At 55.2% G+C, this 12738-nt stretch overlaps 1 protein-coding gene across 8 annotated transcripts; it reads left to right on the top strand.

The window, feature by feature from the left end:
- Positions 1-650: 650 nt before the first annotated feature.
- Positions 651-12681, top strand: MPV17 (mitochondrial inner membrane protein MPV17). Of its 8 annotated transcripts, none has more exons than XM_062209147.1 (8): positions 651-928; positions 1366-1440; positions 8782-8862; positions 9142-9185; positions 9271-9366; positions 9601-9633; positions 9875-9927; positions 10860-11966. In XM_062209147.1, the coding sequence occupies exons 2-8, from the start codon at positions 1371-1373 to the stop codon at positions 10927-10929; spliced, it is 447 nt and encodes a 148-aa protein (XP_062065131.1). In that variant the 5' UTR covers positions 651-928; positions 1366-1370; the 3' UTR covers positions 10930-11966. The 8 variants fall into 8 exon arrangements, with proteins under 8 accessions (XP_062065131.1, XP_062065127.1, XP_062065126.1 ...); XM_062209143.1 differs by having other exon boundaries at positions 652-928; positions 8747-8862; positions 9069-9185; XM_062209142.1 differs by lacking the exon at positions 651-928 and adding an exon at positions 12233-12681 and having other exon boundaries at positions 8747-8862; positions 9069-9185; positions 10860-10946.
- Positions 12682-12738: the final 57 nt, after the last annotated feature.

Raw genomic sequence — 12738 nt, 5'->3', positions numbered from 1 at the left:
TTTAGTGAAATGACTGAATTCTCTTGCTTCCCGAACGGTCTTCTCCAGTATCCGTGACAGGATTCTCTCTGCGTTATCCACATAGGAACTGAGTGCACTGGGGCCGCAGGTAGGCAAGTGGAGAGCGGTGAGCTCCCTGCCTGCCACGTGTGGCCCCTGGAGCTCAGCAGAGCTGCCCGCCTGACAGCGCCCCTTGCGGGAAAGGATCCTGCGGTGTGTGCACAGAATCCGAGTGTCAGAGCTGGAAGGGATTCGGAAATCACCTAGTAGTTCTGACGCTTCGCTGTGGGCCCCTTTGTTAAAAATGGCTCTTTCTAGAGGTAATGTATTTTAAACAGCTACGGCAGGGGCCGACAGCCCCACTCCCACACACCTCCTACAGACCCCTGGAAGTGAGGGGTGCGGCTAAGTCCGGGTGTAGTGACCGGGGCTCCCCAAGTCCTCACGCAGCTTTCCCGCAGGGGCTGTAGTGGGCAGAGCGCTGAGCCGGGTGCTGTGAGGACGAGTGGGGACGAGCTCGGCTCACGGAGGCGGGAACAACCCGGGACGAAAGGAGCGCACGCACTAACCCACCACTTAGGGCTTCCCTCCTGGATTCTGAGACCGAGGGCCCACAAGCTCGCGTCCTTCGGAGCAGCGAGGGGCGGGCCCGGGCCGCGGGGCGTGAGGGGCGGAAGCAGGCTGGAGTTGGACCCCGGTGGGAAGTAACGCCCGGCGACACCACACCGGGGCCCGACACAGTCCACTCGGAGAAGGGGTGACCGAGCTGAGCAGCTCTCCACGGCGATCAGTGGCGTTGTAGACCCATTCCCCTCTGGGTCCCAAAGTCTGCGGGCAGGCGGGCCGGAAGGGGCGGGGCTTGTGGCGGAAGTCCCTCGGCCAGCGCGCATCACGTGGGAGGACCGCTGGGCGCGGAGCGCGCACGCAGGTGAGTGATGGGTGAGCCGCGGTTACTGGCTGGGAGTGGCGCGCGCCACGAGTGCCCACAGGGCACGTGGTCCTCCAGGCCCAGGCAGCGATGGGTCCTGTGGCTGGCGTGGAGTTGGACTCCGTACGCGTACCGGTGCTCACTGAATCGGGGGGCTGACTGAACTCACTCTTCCGGGACCCAAGCTCCGGGTGGGCGCCAGGGCGAGCTTGCCCTGACAGGTGGGGTAGCAGATGGTTACCGCCAGGAACCCAGGGCTCCCCGCAGTCCTCTCCCCCGACTGTCGGGGCGGCTCCTGGGACGAAGCATCCCTCTCGGGCCCCTGCCCCTTTAAGACGCATTGGAGAGGGGGTGGGGGAAGTGGGCCCGAGGATGCCAGGCGTCTTCTTCATCGTGGGGAGCCGCGGGGGTGACCCCCTCTCCTCTTGGCTTGGCAGGAAGCATGGCACTGTGGCGGGCATACCAGCGGGCCCTGGCTGCTCACCCGTGGAAGGTCCAGGTCCTGACGGCTGGTGAGTGTCCCTCTGGGACCCGAGTGCGACCAGAGCAGGCTGACTGACAGGAGACGCCACACCTCCCTCGTTTCCTGCTTCTTTGCAGACCCCTGGAGAGGCTAGCTGGCACCCCACGCGGTCCCCAGTGTGGTCCCCAGTGTGCTTCGGAGGGTAGGTGCCCCGAGGCTGTGCTTAAGCGCCCACGTTGGCTGTGAAGGTCTTCAAGCAGCAGAGTATGTAGGCATTGCCCAGGAGTCTCCGACTTGGAAAATAACTCAGCAAATTCTCTAACATTTTACAGTGCACAAAGCACTTCCACGTACAGGATATCGTGAGGGGCCCACAAAGCATTATTCGAATCATGTGAGATCACACACCTAAATCTGAAATCAAGGTTCTCAAACAACTATCTTATTTTTCCTAGTATTTCTTATTGTGAAATACCCCAAAGAATACTAAAACATGTATTTACAGTGTAAGTGGTATTAGGAAGGAACATTCCTGTATCAGTACCCGGATTTGAGAGCCCGTGGGTGCCTGAGTCAGGCAGAGACTGCCGTTTTCCTGGCTTCTGTTTATATCATTCTTTCGCTTTCCTATCTATGTGTGCATCCCCAAACAATATACTAGCCAAGGCTTTTTTTAGAACTCAGTGGAGATTGAGTAACAGCCTCACCGTGGTAACCCAACCACTTACCTGCACGTGTTCCCGTCTTCACTCTGCAGGGCAGCTCCCGTAGGGGGCGGTGCACAGCTAGGTAACTTTGCAGGAGGAGGGGCCGGAAGTCTCTGACCACTGGGGCAGTGCAAAGGGGAATCTGGTTAAAGCGGGGTCTCCCCTGTGTTTGGAGGAAGGGCGCAGGACTCGAGAATGTTGGAAGGGGTGGGGAGCTACAGAAAGCAAGGTTGAAAGGGGCTCCTGATGCCAGCATCACCCCGCGTCAGCACTAGAGGCGTCACCGCAGGATGGGTCAGCGGATGGACTCTTGCCCCTCCTTGGGCCCTTCTCCAGCCTCCTGTGCCCAGCCACCTCGTGTCCTGTCCTCGGAGCGTCCGGCAGCCTGCATGACTCACCTGGCTGCGTGTGTGGTGACTCACGCTGGACTGTGTGGCTGTGATGGGAACTGACACGCTGGGCCCTCTGCCCAGCCTCAAATTCCCTCAGGGCCCGGAGCTGCCAGGTGGCAGGTTCCCCCTCGTGGCCGTCAGACTAGGGAAGGAAGGATAGTCCTTTGGTTTCCCTATTCAAGGGATCTGGAGCTGGAGCCCCAAGGGGCCTGAGTGCAGAAATGCGGCTGAGTGGAGGCTCTGGGCCATTGGTGGCAGAGCGCTCTGGCTCCCCTCCCTCAGCCTTCCTAAGGCTCTGCTCACGTCCCAGCTCAGCCCTGAAGCTGCCTGTGGCCGCCTAGCCTTCTTCTCCAACATTTCCTCCCTTGGACGTGGAGCAAACTACACATAAAACGAGAAGGTGGATGTAGCTCACTGAGCCGTATGTGGACCCCAGCATAGTAGTCGCTGAGGTCCCGTCCCACCAGAGAACAGCACAGAGATTTCAGACTTGGCTTTGGAAGACCAGGATTTAAATCGCAGGGCCGTAGCACCTAGGAGCTGCGTTATCAGGACACGTCAGTAAACCCCTTAAGGCTTCAGTTCTCTGAGGCTTGCGTTTAGCAATAGGACCTTACAGGGACAACAGAGGGGCTATCTCTGAAGAGGCTTTAGCAATCAGGAAATGCTCAGTAAACTTAAAGGCTCAAGAGGCTGGCCCTTCTTGCGACTACTGGCAATCCAGGCACAACAAGCTGTTCTTCTACAATGGTCTTGGGTTGGGTTGGGTGTGTTCCACTTGCCATCGTGGATGACTGTCTTAGCCCTGGTCTCCAAAGAACAGAGCCTGAAGCCCATGTGCAGGTGCTTTGTTGGCGAGTAGGAAGTAACCCCATGGAGGGGAAGAGAGAACAGTAAGAAAGTGCATTATCAGATTGGCCGCTGCAAAGGGCTGCTGGTTGCTCAGCCCCTTGAAACTGGCTGAGAAGCTTTTGAACTACTTAGAACTCTGAAAGAACAGAGGCTTTCCAGCTCCCATCCTGCGTTGGCCAAAGGTTCCCCTCGGGATGTGACCTCCCCTCAATGCGCAAGCTGCACAGTCACTGACATCGACAGTGAAGGCCCAGGTGTGGATAGGCCTGGAGGAAGGATCCACTACTAGGAAGGACCCACTACTAGGTCGAACTGCAGTGCTGGCTGGAATCAGACTTAAATCGCAGAAATCTGAACCGGCTCAAGGGAAGTGTGTAATACTCAGCTTTGGCCAAGCCAGAGTCAGGCGCAGGGCAGCCTGGAGCAGCTTTGCAGTGTGTTCTGCAGAGTCTGAGTCAGCCGTATCCCTTCCTTTCTTGAGGGCCCTTTCAGTCTCCACTTGGCCCAGTTCCAGCCATCTTAGGTCACCTAGTCCCACTATGGGAGTAGCCAGGCTCCCACAGACACTGCCTTCCCTGGAGTCTGAAGTAAACCAGAATGTGAGAGCTCAACCGGCCTAGGAAACCATTCAGTCTAGTGCCTGATAACCACAGCAGAAAACTGAGGCAAAGGGAGAATGACATGCCCTGAGGCCTTGTGGTTGGCAGTAGAGCTGGCATTAGAACCCAGGGCGCTGGGGCCAGCATTGTGGTAAAGCTGGGAAAGCCGCCACTGGAGATGCTGGCATCTCGTGTGAATGCTGGTTTGAGCCCCGGCTGCCCCACTTCTGATCTAGCTCCCTGTGCTTGTGCCTGGGAAGGCAGCAGAAGATGTCCCAAGTGCTTGGACCCTGCAACCTATGTGGGAGACCAGAAGAGAGTTCCTGGCTCCTGGCTTCAGCCTGGTCCATCTCTGGCCATTGTGGCCTCTGGGGACTGAACCAGCAGGTGGAAGAGCTCTTTCTGTCTCTCCCTCCCTGTTTCTAACTCTGACTTTGAAATAAATAAGTGTTTTTTTTTATGAAGTGTTTGTTTGTTTATTTGAAAGGCAGAGTTACAGAGAGAGAAGGCGCCCTTATGGAATCCAGTGCTGGATACGTGCTACACCACAGTGTGGACCCAATAGATAGATAGATAGATAGATAGATAGATAGATAGATAGATAGATAGCCAACCGAGGATGCTGCCCATGGCACTGCCCTGCACTTGGGAGTCTTGGGGCCAGCAGATGCTGAGCATAGTCTCGGCTGTATTTAGATACTCAACAGGCGGCAGAACCTTCCATTCTGTGTCATTTTCTGGGTTCAGACCGGGAATGGGAACATTGAGGCCAGGTGCACTCTTCCACTTCCCACATGCTGGGCTTCAGCTCTCCCTGGCTCTGTACCAAACCAATCTCTTATCCCAACCAGGCAGGCAGGCAGTTCATGGTTGGAGACCCCTGGGCCAGCAGCTGCTGCTCCGTGCCGGTAGCTGTCTATCCTGCCCACCTGCCTGTACTGCTCCTCATTCCAAGAAGCTACTTCCTGTCCCTCTACCATCTCGCCTTCTGTAAATGCTTTATTTTCTCACATGTAAGACTCCACATAAAAGTCAGCAGTTGGGGCCAGCGCTGTGGCATAGTAGGTTAAGCCTCTTCCTGCAGCACTAGCATCCCATATGGATGCCGGTTGGAGTCCTGGCTGCTCCACTTCCAATCCAACTCCCAGCTTATGGCCTGGGAAAGCAGTAGAAGATGGCCCAAGTCGTTGGGCCCCCGCACCCACATGGGAGACCCAGAGGAAGCCTCTGGTTCCTGGCTTTGGATACACCCAGCCCTGGCTGTTGTGACCATTTGGAGAGTGAACCAGTGGATGGAAGACCTTTCTCTCTGTTTCTCCCTCTCTCTCTGACCTGCCTCTCAAATAAATAAATCTTTAAAAAAATAAAAATAAAAAAGGACAGGAGCAAAACAGAGGAAGTAGGGCATTTATCCCTACTCTGGGAAAATGTAGAAGTTGGGGCTTTTCCACTTGTACACTGGGTGATCCCAAATCTGTGCTCAGAGGCAGGCTCCCCTTCCCCTGCCCGCTGGATCTGGTGGGGAGTGACGGCATGAGAACTGGCACCTGCCCAAAGGTATGATGTCACACCTGCGCCAGCGCCTGCTCACTGGGCTCTGCGCCCAGGTTGGCACTGGGACATCACTACCCAGCAGCCCCTTGCCCTGCCCCATCAGGACCCTGGGCATTGGTGTCTGCAGGCCTCCAGCCACAACTCCAAGGAGAAGGAATCCAGGGCACTGGAAGATCCTGGACAACCCCTCATTTCCGGGGCGGGGTCTGTTTGGGTTGGGGAAGGGGGGATGAAGAATCTGAGTGGCTGATTCCTTCCTCAAAGAATCCTGTGGGCTACAAATACAGGTCTTGTTCTTTGGACCTGTGCCTTAGACCAGCATGGAGTTGCTGTGGGTCCAGGGGCCCTGATCATCTGTGGGCAGAGCAGGAACCTGTGGTGTCTGAGATGAACAGAACTGGCAGAGGCTGCAGAGTGCGTACCACCTGTCACTTCCGCTGTCACCCGGTCATCCTTCCAGCTTGATGGTCACACTTCAGGGGCCTAGAATCCATCTTTCTCGAAGCCTGTTGGCTTCCAGGACCATGGGGCTAAAAGTCAGGAACTTGTTGTGTGACTGTTGGCAAGGCATACCTCTCTGGGTCCTGGGAATTTGTTGCCTGCCATCCCTACAAGGTGACAGGAATACTAGGGAATAAAGACAGTCCAGGAGGCATCTCTGATACACAGGCCCTTGGGGCCCTGGCTTGGGCAGGGACTCCATGCAGAGTAGCAGCCGCAGGAACCTCTTGGCACCTCCTGGCCTCTGAGCCTGTAGCCTCCTTGCTCCTCCTCGAGAGAGGCCCTGCATCCATCCCAACTCCACTACTTACCAAGTCCAATCCCTCAGAGACTTCCTTTATCATCAGATGGAGGTGGGTTCACTTCCTGCCTAGGCCTTTTGTGAGATATTAAGTGTGTGAGAGCCCTTTGCACACTGACCATCTGGCCCAAGTGGACAGTCAGACCATTAGTTCCTCCATTTAGGAAGTGATTGCCTTTTCTGTTCCCCTGTGTCGACCTCCTCACGTCTCTTTATTCCCTGGGAGTGCACCTGGTACCTCCTGTTGTCAGGTGGGGGTGCGGGAAGTGTTAAGAGCTGACTGCCTGGGGGTGGGGAGCAAGCCTCGGTTCCCTGGTTCTCTCCTGCAGCCTGACCACGGTCCTTCAGGCTGGACTTGGAGTTCTCCACGCCCTTTTCTAGGGTAGGCCTGTGATTTGAGGCTGTATGACATTTTTCCTTTGTTGATTTCCTGAGCTCCTGCCAGGGGGCTCCTCTGAGTGTCAGAGGGAATAGGATAGCGAGGTGTTTGGGCTTCTGTTCTTGTCCTTGGAGACCTCATATCTAGCAGTGTTCTGGGAAGAGCCCCCACCACTTTGGGGATTCCCTGGAGAGCCAAGACAGGGCTGCCTTGATGGGTGTGCCAGGGGGCCCGGGGCTGCTCCATGACCAGCAGCCCAGGTCACCAAGGGGTGCCTGGCCCCAGCCCAGCCCCCAGCCTCCCCCAGTTGCCCATGGGTAGGCTGTCCTGGGGCAGAGCTGTGCGGAGGGTATGGGGGAAGAGCAGACCAGTGAGTGTGCAGCCAGCACGGACGTCAGAGCCAGCTCCGGGCCAAGGAACAGGGTGGAAGATGTGTTTGCCCAGTGCTAATTGAGGGCACAGGGACAGTGGTGGCTGTGGGACCAGAGGGGCTCTCATTACTCAGACAGGCAAGCTGGAGATTGTGCGGTCACCCCCAGGCGGCCCCATCAGGGTGTGTTTGCTAGAAACCGTAATGCCGCTGTCATTGACGGGGCTTTGTCAATAGAGATGATGTCTGTTTTGGCTTCTGGGTGGGGGTGACTGATGAGGGCTGCTTGAAGCTAGGCCTCTGCAGTGATGGGAGGGGTTGCCGGTGCGCAGGCCTGGGGGAATGGCTGTGACACCTACACCAGCTCAGTCTGGGGTGTCATAGGGAAGTCAGGGTTTGGCTGATTCTGCTGAGAGGTGGTCAGGACTCGCTCCACCAGTCACCTGCCTGCCTGGTATCACTTGAGCACTGTTGTTTTAGAAAAAGAGTTACTCCGGGGGCCTACGCTGTGGTGCAGTGGGTTAACGCTCTGGCGTGAAGCGCCGGCATTCCATATGGGTGCCTGTTCAAGACCCTACTGCTCTCTGCTATGACCCGGAAAAGCAGTGGAAGATGGCCCAAGACCTTGGGCCCCTGCACCCACTTGGGAGACCAGAGGAAGCTCCTGGCTCCTGGCTTTGGATCAGCACAGCTCCGGCCATTGTAGCCAATTGGGGAGTAAACCATCAGATGGAAGCCCTCTCTCTCTCTCTCTCTCTCTCTCTCTTTCTCTGCCTCTCCTCTCTTTCTGTAACTTTGACTTTCAAATAAATAAATAAATCTTTAAAAGAAAAAGAGTTACTCCTGCTGCTTTCACAAATAGACCCCCAGACCAAGGTAAAGAGCAGTGGCCAGGGTCCTTGCCATCCTACACATGACCTAGTCACAGTGCAGTGTCCTGGAAGGACCCAGGTCTAACAGTCCCACCCCGGTTCTTGCCTCGGTTCTGCCCTTACTGGATATGTGAGTTCCTGCATTCTCGTTTCCACACCTCTAAAAGCAGGAGTTTGGAGGAAGTGATTGTGCAGGTCTCAGCCCCAGGATCTTAAGATTTCCTTCCTCTGTCTATAGTTTTTTTTTTTTTTTTTTTTTTTTTGACAGGCAGAGTGGACAGTGAGAGAGAGAGACAGAGAGAAAGGTCTTCCTTTTTGCCATTGGTTCACCCTCCAATGGCCGCTGCGGCTGGCGTATCACGCTGATCCGAAGCCAGGAGCCAGGTGCTTCTCCTGGTCTCCCATGCAGGTGCAGGGCCCAAGGACTTGGGCCATCCTCCACTGCCTTCCCGGGCCACAGCAGAGAGCTGGCCTGGAAGAGGGGCAACCGGGATAGAATCCGGCGCCCCGATGGGGACTAGAACCCAGTGTGCTGGCGCCACAAGGCAGAGAATTAGCCTGTTAAGCCACGGCGCTGGCCTATAGTTTCTGATTCCCCCATTGCTGCTCAGTACAGTGCTCCTAGGCCCTAGCCTGTTCATCCCAGTTTCTGATAGGCACACGCGAGGTGTCACCATCCTTGGGGAGAGGAGGGCTTTGAGGCAGGAAGAAGGAACTGGTCCTTTACCCCCAGAAGGAAGAAGTCCTGGGGCCCAGAGCACCAGAGCAGACTCACTTCCCTCCTGGAGTAGCAGCCGTGTTCTGACAACACCTGTGTACCCTGCACAGGGTCCCTGATGGGCCTGGGTGACATTATCTCACAGCAGCTGGTGGAGAAACGCGGTCTGCGGGAACACCAGACCGGCCGGACCCTGACCATGGCATCTCTGGGCTGTGGCTTTGTGGTAAGTTCTGCCTGCAGCAGGGCTGCAGCCAGCGGGACGGTGTTCTGGTTCTGTGCTGCCCTTTAGTGGCCTGTGGCCTCTCCACGCTTCAGCCAGCCCTGCCACCCTCCTTTTATCTTGGTGTCTGCCTCCCTGGGAGTTGGGTTCTGGTATCTGGGGGAGGAGCTTTGTGATTTAAAAGCCACGGGTCCCCTCGCTGCATCCAGCTCCCCTGTCGGGCTGACTCTCAGGGCCCGGTAGTAGGAGGCTGGTATAAGGTTCTGGACCGGCTCCTCCCAGGCGGCACCAAGGTGGATGCGCTGAAGAAGATGCTGTTGGATCAGGTGAGCAGAAAGAACAGGGAGTCGGGAAGGGTGGGCTGGGGGCGGGGCAGTAAGGGGCTCACGGAGCTTTCGTTTCTTGTCCTAGGGGTGCTTTGCCCCATGTTTCCTAGGCTGCTTCCTCCCTCTGGTAGGGACACTCAATGGACTGTCGGCCCAGGACAATTGGGCTAAGCTACAGCGGGTGAGCGGGGCAGGTGTGGGCAAGGCTTCTGGCTGCCAGGGTGGCAGCCCATGGGGAAAGAGGTAGGCAGAAGGTGGAGGTGCAGGTGGAGCCCTGGGCTGTGGAGGAGAGGGGCTGAGGGGAGTGTGAGACAGGAGTGTGCTCTGAAGAGAAGTTTGTGTGTAACATTCACATTGGGAGGTGGGAGCTGCTTGGAGGAAGATGTGTTAATTTGTTGTTTCTCTGTCTCTTCAGGATTATCTTGACGCCCTCATCACCAACTACTACGTAAGAGCTGACACACTCACAGCCTGTCTTGTTGCCTTAAGTTCAGAGATGCCCTGGGGGTCCTTCCAACCCAAGAACCCTTCCATTGGGGTTCCCATTGCCTGTGTGGGCACCATGCTCAGGGAAGCACTCAGCAGGTTTTCAGCTGTTACTGGTGTGCGGAAGTTGGGGCAGGGGCAGGGCCAGGTAAGGCACTGAGTCTAGGGGCCAGCCACTAACCATCACCTTCTGTCCCTTGCAGCTCTGGCCTGCTGTGCAGTTAGCCAACTTCTACTTGGTCCCCCTGCACTACAGGTATGCAGCCCCCTACCCGACCCTACAAGGAAGAGCCATGTTACCAGCAGTTGGAAGCAAATAGTAGGCAAGCTCAGATCCCCAGTGGCACACTCTGCCCTGGTCAGAGCTTCTCAGATCTCTAAGTGTTTTTTCCAGAACCTCTCAGTCTTCATAGAACCTGCTCAGGGTGCCTGCCCACTGACTGTCATCTTCCCAGGGAGGATTCTGCCTCCTCAACCCTTGATTCTCTGCCTTTGATGGCACATCTGCAGGGACAGTGCCTAGGGTGCCACAGCCTAGGTTACACAGACAGGTAGACCAGAAGGCCAAGTAGGAACCTGATCGGGTTAGTTTACTGCAAAGTAGTAATAATAAACATGATTGCGCAAGCACAGTTTTTAAAAAATAGAGTGGAACTCACAATAGTAGTTAGAATAGTAGTAGTTAGAATGCTTGGAGTTGAGGGGTCTTGGGAACAGGTGAAAATATAGAACTCATTAGAGGGAAGACAGTCAAAATTTACACGACTCACCATACTAAAAGGAATGGAGAATTACCAAATACCAAACACTAGGATCCTGTACAACATCATTGAAACTAGAGCCAGGTTAACTTAAGATAAATGGCAATATTCCTTTATCCAGCAGGCAGAGTATTTTTGAAAGGAAAAATCTCAGCTGGTGCAAGGTGCATAGAAAAATGTATTTGGAAAGGGCGTGGCCAGGGGCCTGTGTGGCAGACCTGTGCATGTCACCACAGCTGCTGAGGGTGCTTAACTTTGGAGGTCCTCATCCAGGAGACAGAGCTCGGGGATGGCACCAGGATCTGAGCTGTGTCCTCTGGTCCAGGCCACACAGGCCCCCCCTCCATGAGGGGCTGGCGGGAGGAGACTAACTCCTCCCTTTCCCTTCCCTCTTCCTGCCCTTCCCTGTGCTCTTCCTGCTCCCTAGGTTGGCCGTTGTCCAGTCTGTTGCCGTCATCTGGAACTCCTACCTGTCCTGGAAGGCACACCAGCTCTAAGCCTGCCTTGCTCCACTGTTAGTACCTTGCAGTGACAGATTGACCCTGGAATGGTCAGACAACCTCCCCAAAGGGGCCAGGGCAGTTTCCATGTGGTTGGGCCACTCGCCAGAACTTCATGGGGTTTGTCCTCTGAGCTGGCACATTTCACCCTAAAATGTAAACTAACAGCTTCTGAAGTCACTAAAACCTTCATAATGCATCACTTAACAACAAGGAAGCTTTCTGAGAGGTGTCTCCTTAGGTGCTTTTGTCATTGTGTGAGCATCCTAGATGAGAGAGATCAGTCACTTGCGGTGGCCTCTTGAGATGAAGCCTACAGGCTGCTACCAGCATAACTCAGCACACAGTCAAGGTTGTTAATAGGTAGGAGTACACGCTAACAGTTAAAAGTAGAGCATAGTAAATACATAAGCCAGTAACATAGTCGTTTATTACCAAGAATTATGTCCTGTAACTGTATTTACTGTACCCACATGACTGTAACATGGTAGGTTTGTTTTCGCCAGCATTGCCACAGATGGGTGAGGAATGCATTACACTTCCATGTTACAACATCACCATGGCCACAGTGCCGCCAGGTGGTAGGGGCTGCTGTGGGATGTGCAGGTCGTCACATCAGCATAATTAGGCAGCACCTGACTGACCATACTCCCACCATGGTACATAACTCCACAAATAAATGTTTGTTTTAAAGATTGATTTATCAGAGCCGGCACTGTGGCAGAGAGGGTTAGGCTGCCGCCTGCAGTACTGGCATCCCATATGGGCACCGGTTTGAGTTCCAGCTGCTCCACTTCTGATTCAGCTCTCTGCTAATGTGCCTGGGAAAGCAGGAGAAGACGGTGCAGGTGCTTGGGCCCCTGCACCCACGTGGCAGACCCAGAAGAAGTCCTGGCTCCTGGCTTTGGTCTGGCCCAGCCCCGGCCATTGCAGCCATCTGGGAAGTGAACCAATGGATGGAAGACTTCTCTCTCTGCCCCTTCCTCTCCCTCTCTGTATCTCTGCCTTTCAAATAAATAAATAACTTAAAAAGAGCTTCCAGGTCTCCCACATGGATGGCAGGGGCCCAAGTACTTGGGCCATCCTCATCTGCTGCTTTTCGCATGCCAAAAGCAGGGAGCTGGGTCAGAATTGGACCATCCAGGACTCGGACTGGCACCCATATGGGATGCCAGCATCTCAGGTGGTGGCTTTCCCACTGTGCCACAATGCTGGCCCTGTAAATATGTGTTGTACCATCTGACCTTGTCAGTTTTACACCCAGTGCCCGGCAAATGCCACTCATCCCCTCTCTCCCCAGACACATCTGCCAATCCAGCCCTTCCCAGCCCAAGTGTAGTTCCAACTCTTTGGGGTCCTTCAAACCGCATATGCTGCAGTAAGTATGGCATTGAGTATGTGATCTGGAACCCGCAGAGGAAATGAGCAAGACTCAGCAGAAAACTACTGAGGAGTCGCAATTTCTCGAACTGGCAAGAGGCCTGGGAGTACCAACCCAGTGTGGACACTGAGATCCTTGGAAGTCAGGTCACCCGTGAGTTAGTGACAGTAGAAACTTGAACTCAAGTTTTCTCACTTCTTACCCAGTGATCTTAACTAGAAAGCCAAAGCTCTAGTAACACTTGTCTGATTCCCGGGAGAAAGACTGGCCTTTGCTAAGCCACCACTTTGGGCGAACTCAGAAGCAGAAGGAGGCCGGCGCCGCGGCTCACTAGGCTAATCCTCCGCCTTGCGGCGCTGGCACACCGGGTTTTAGTCCCGGTCGGGGCACCGATCCTGTCCCGGTTGCCCCTCTTCCAGGCCAGC

This window comes from Lepus europaeus, chromosome 13 (genome assembly GCF_033115175.1).
Source record: "Lepus europaeus isolate LE1 chromosome 13, mLepTim1.pri, whole genome shotgun sequence".
NCBI classification, from domain to species: domain Eukaryota; kingdom Metazoa; phylum Chordata; class Mammalia; order Lagomorpha; family Leporidae; genus Lepus; species Lepus europaeus.
This window is presented reverse-complemented; position numbering and strand designations above follow the sequence as displayed.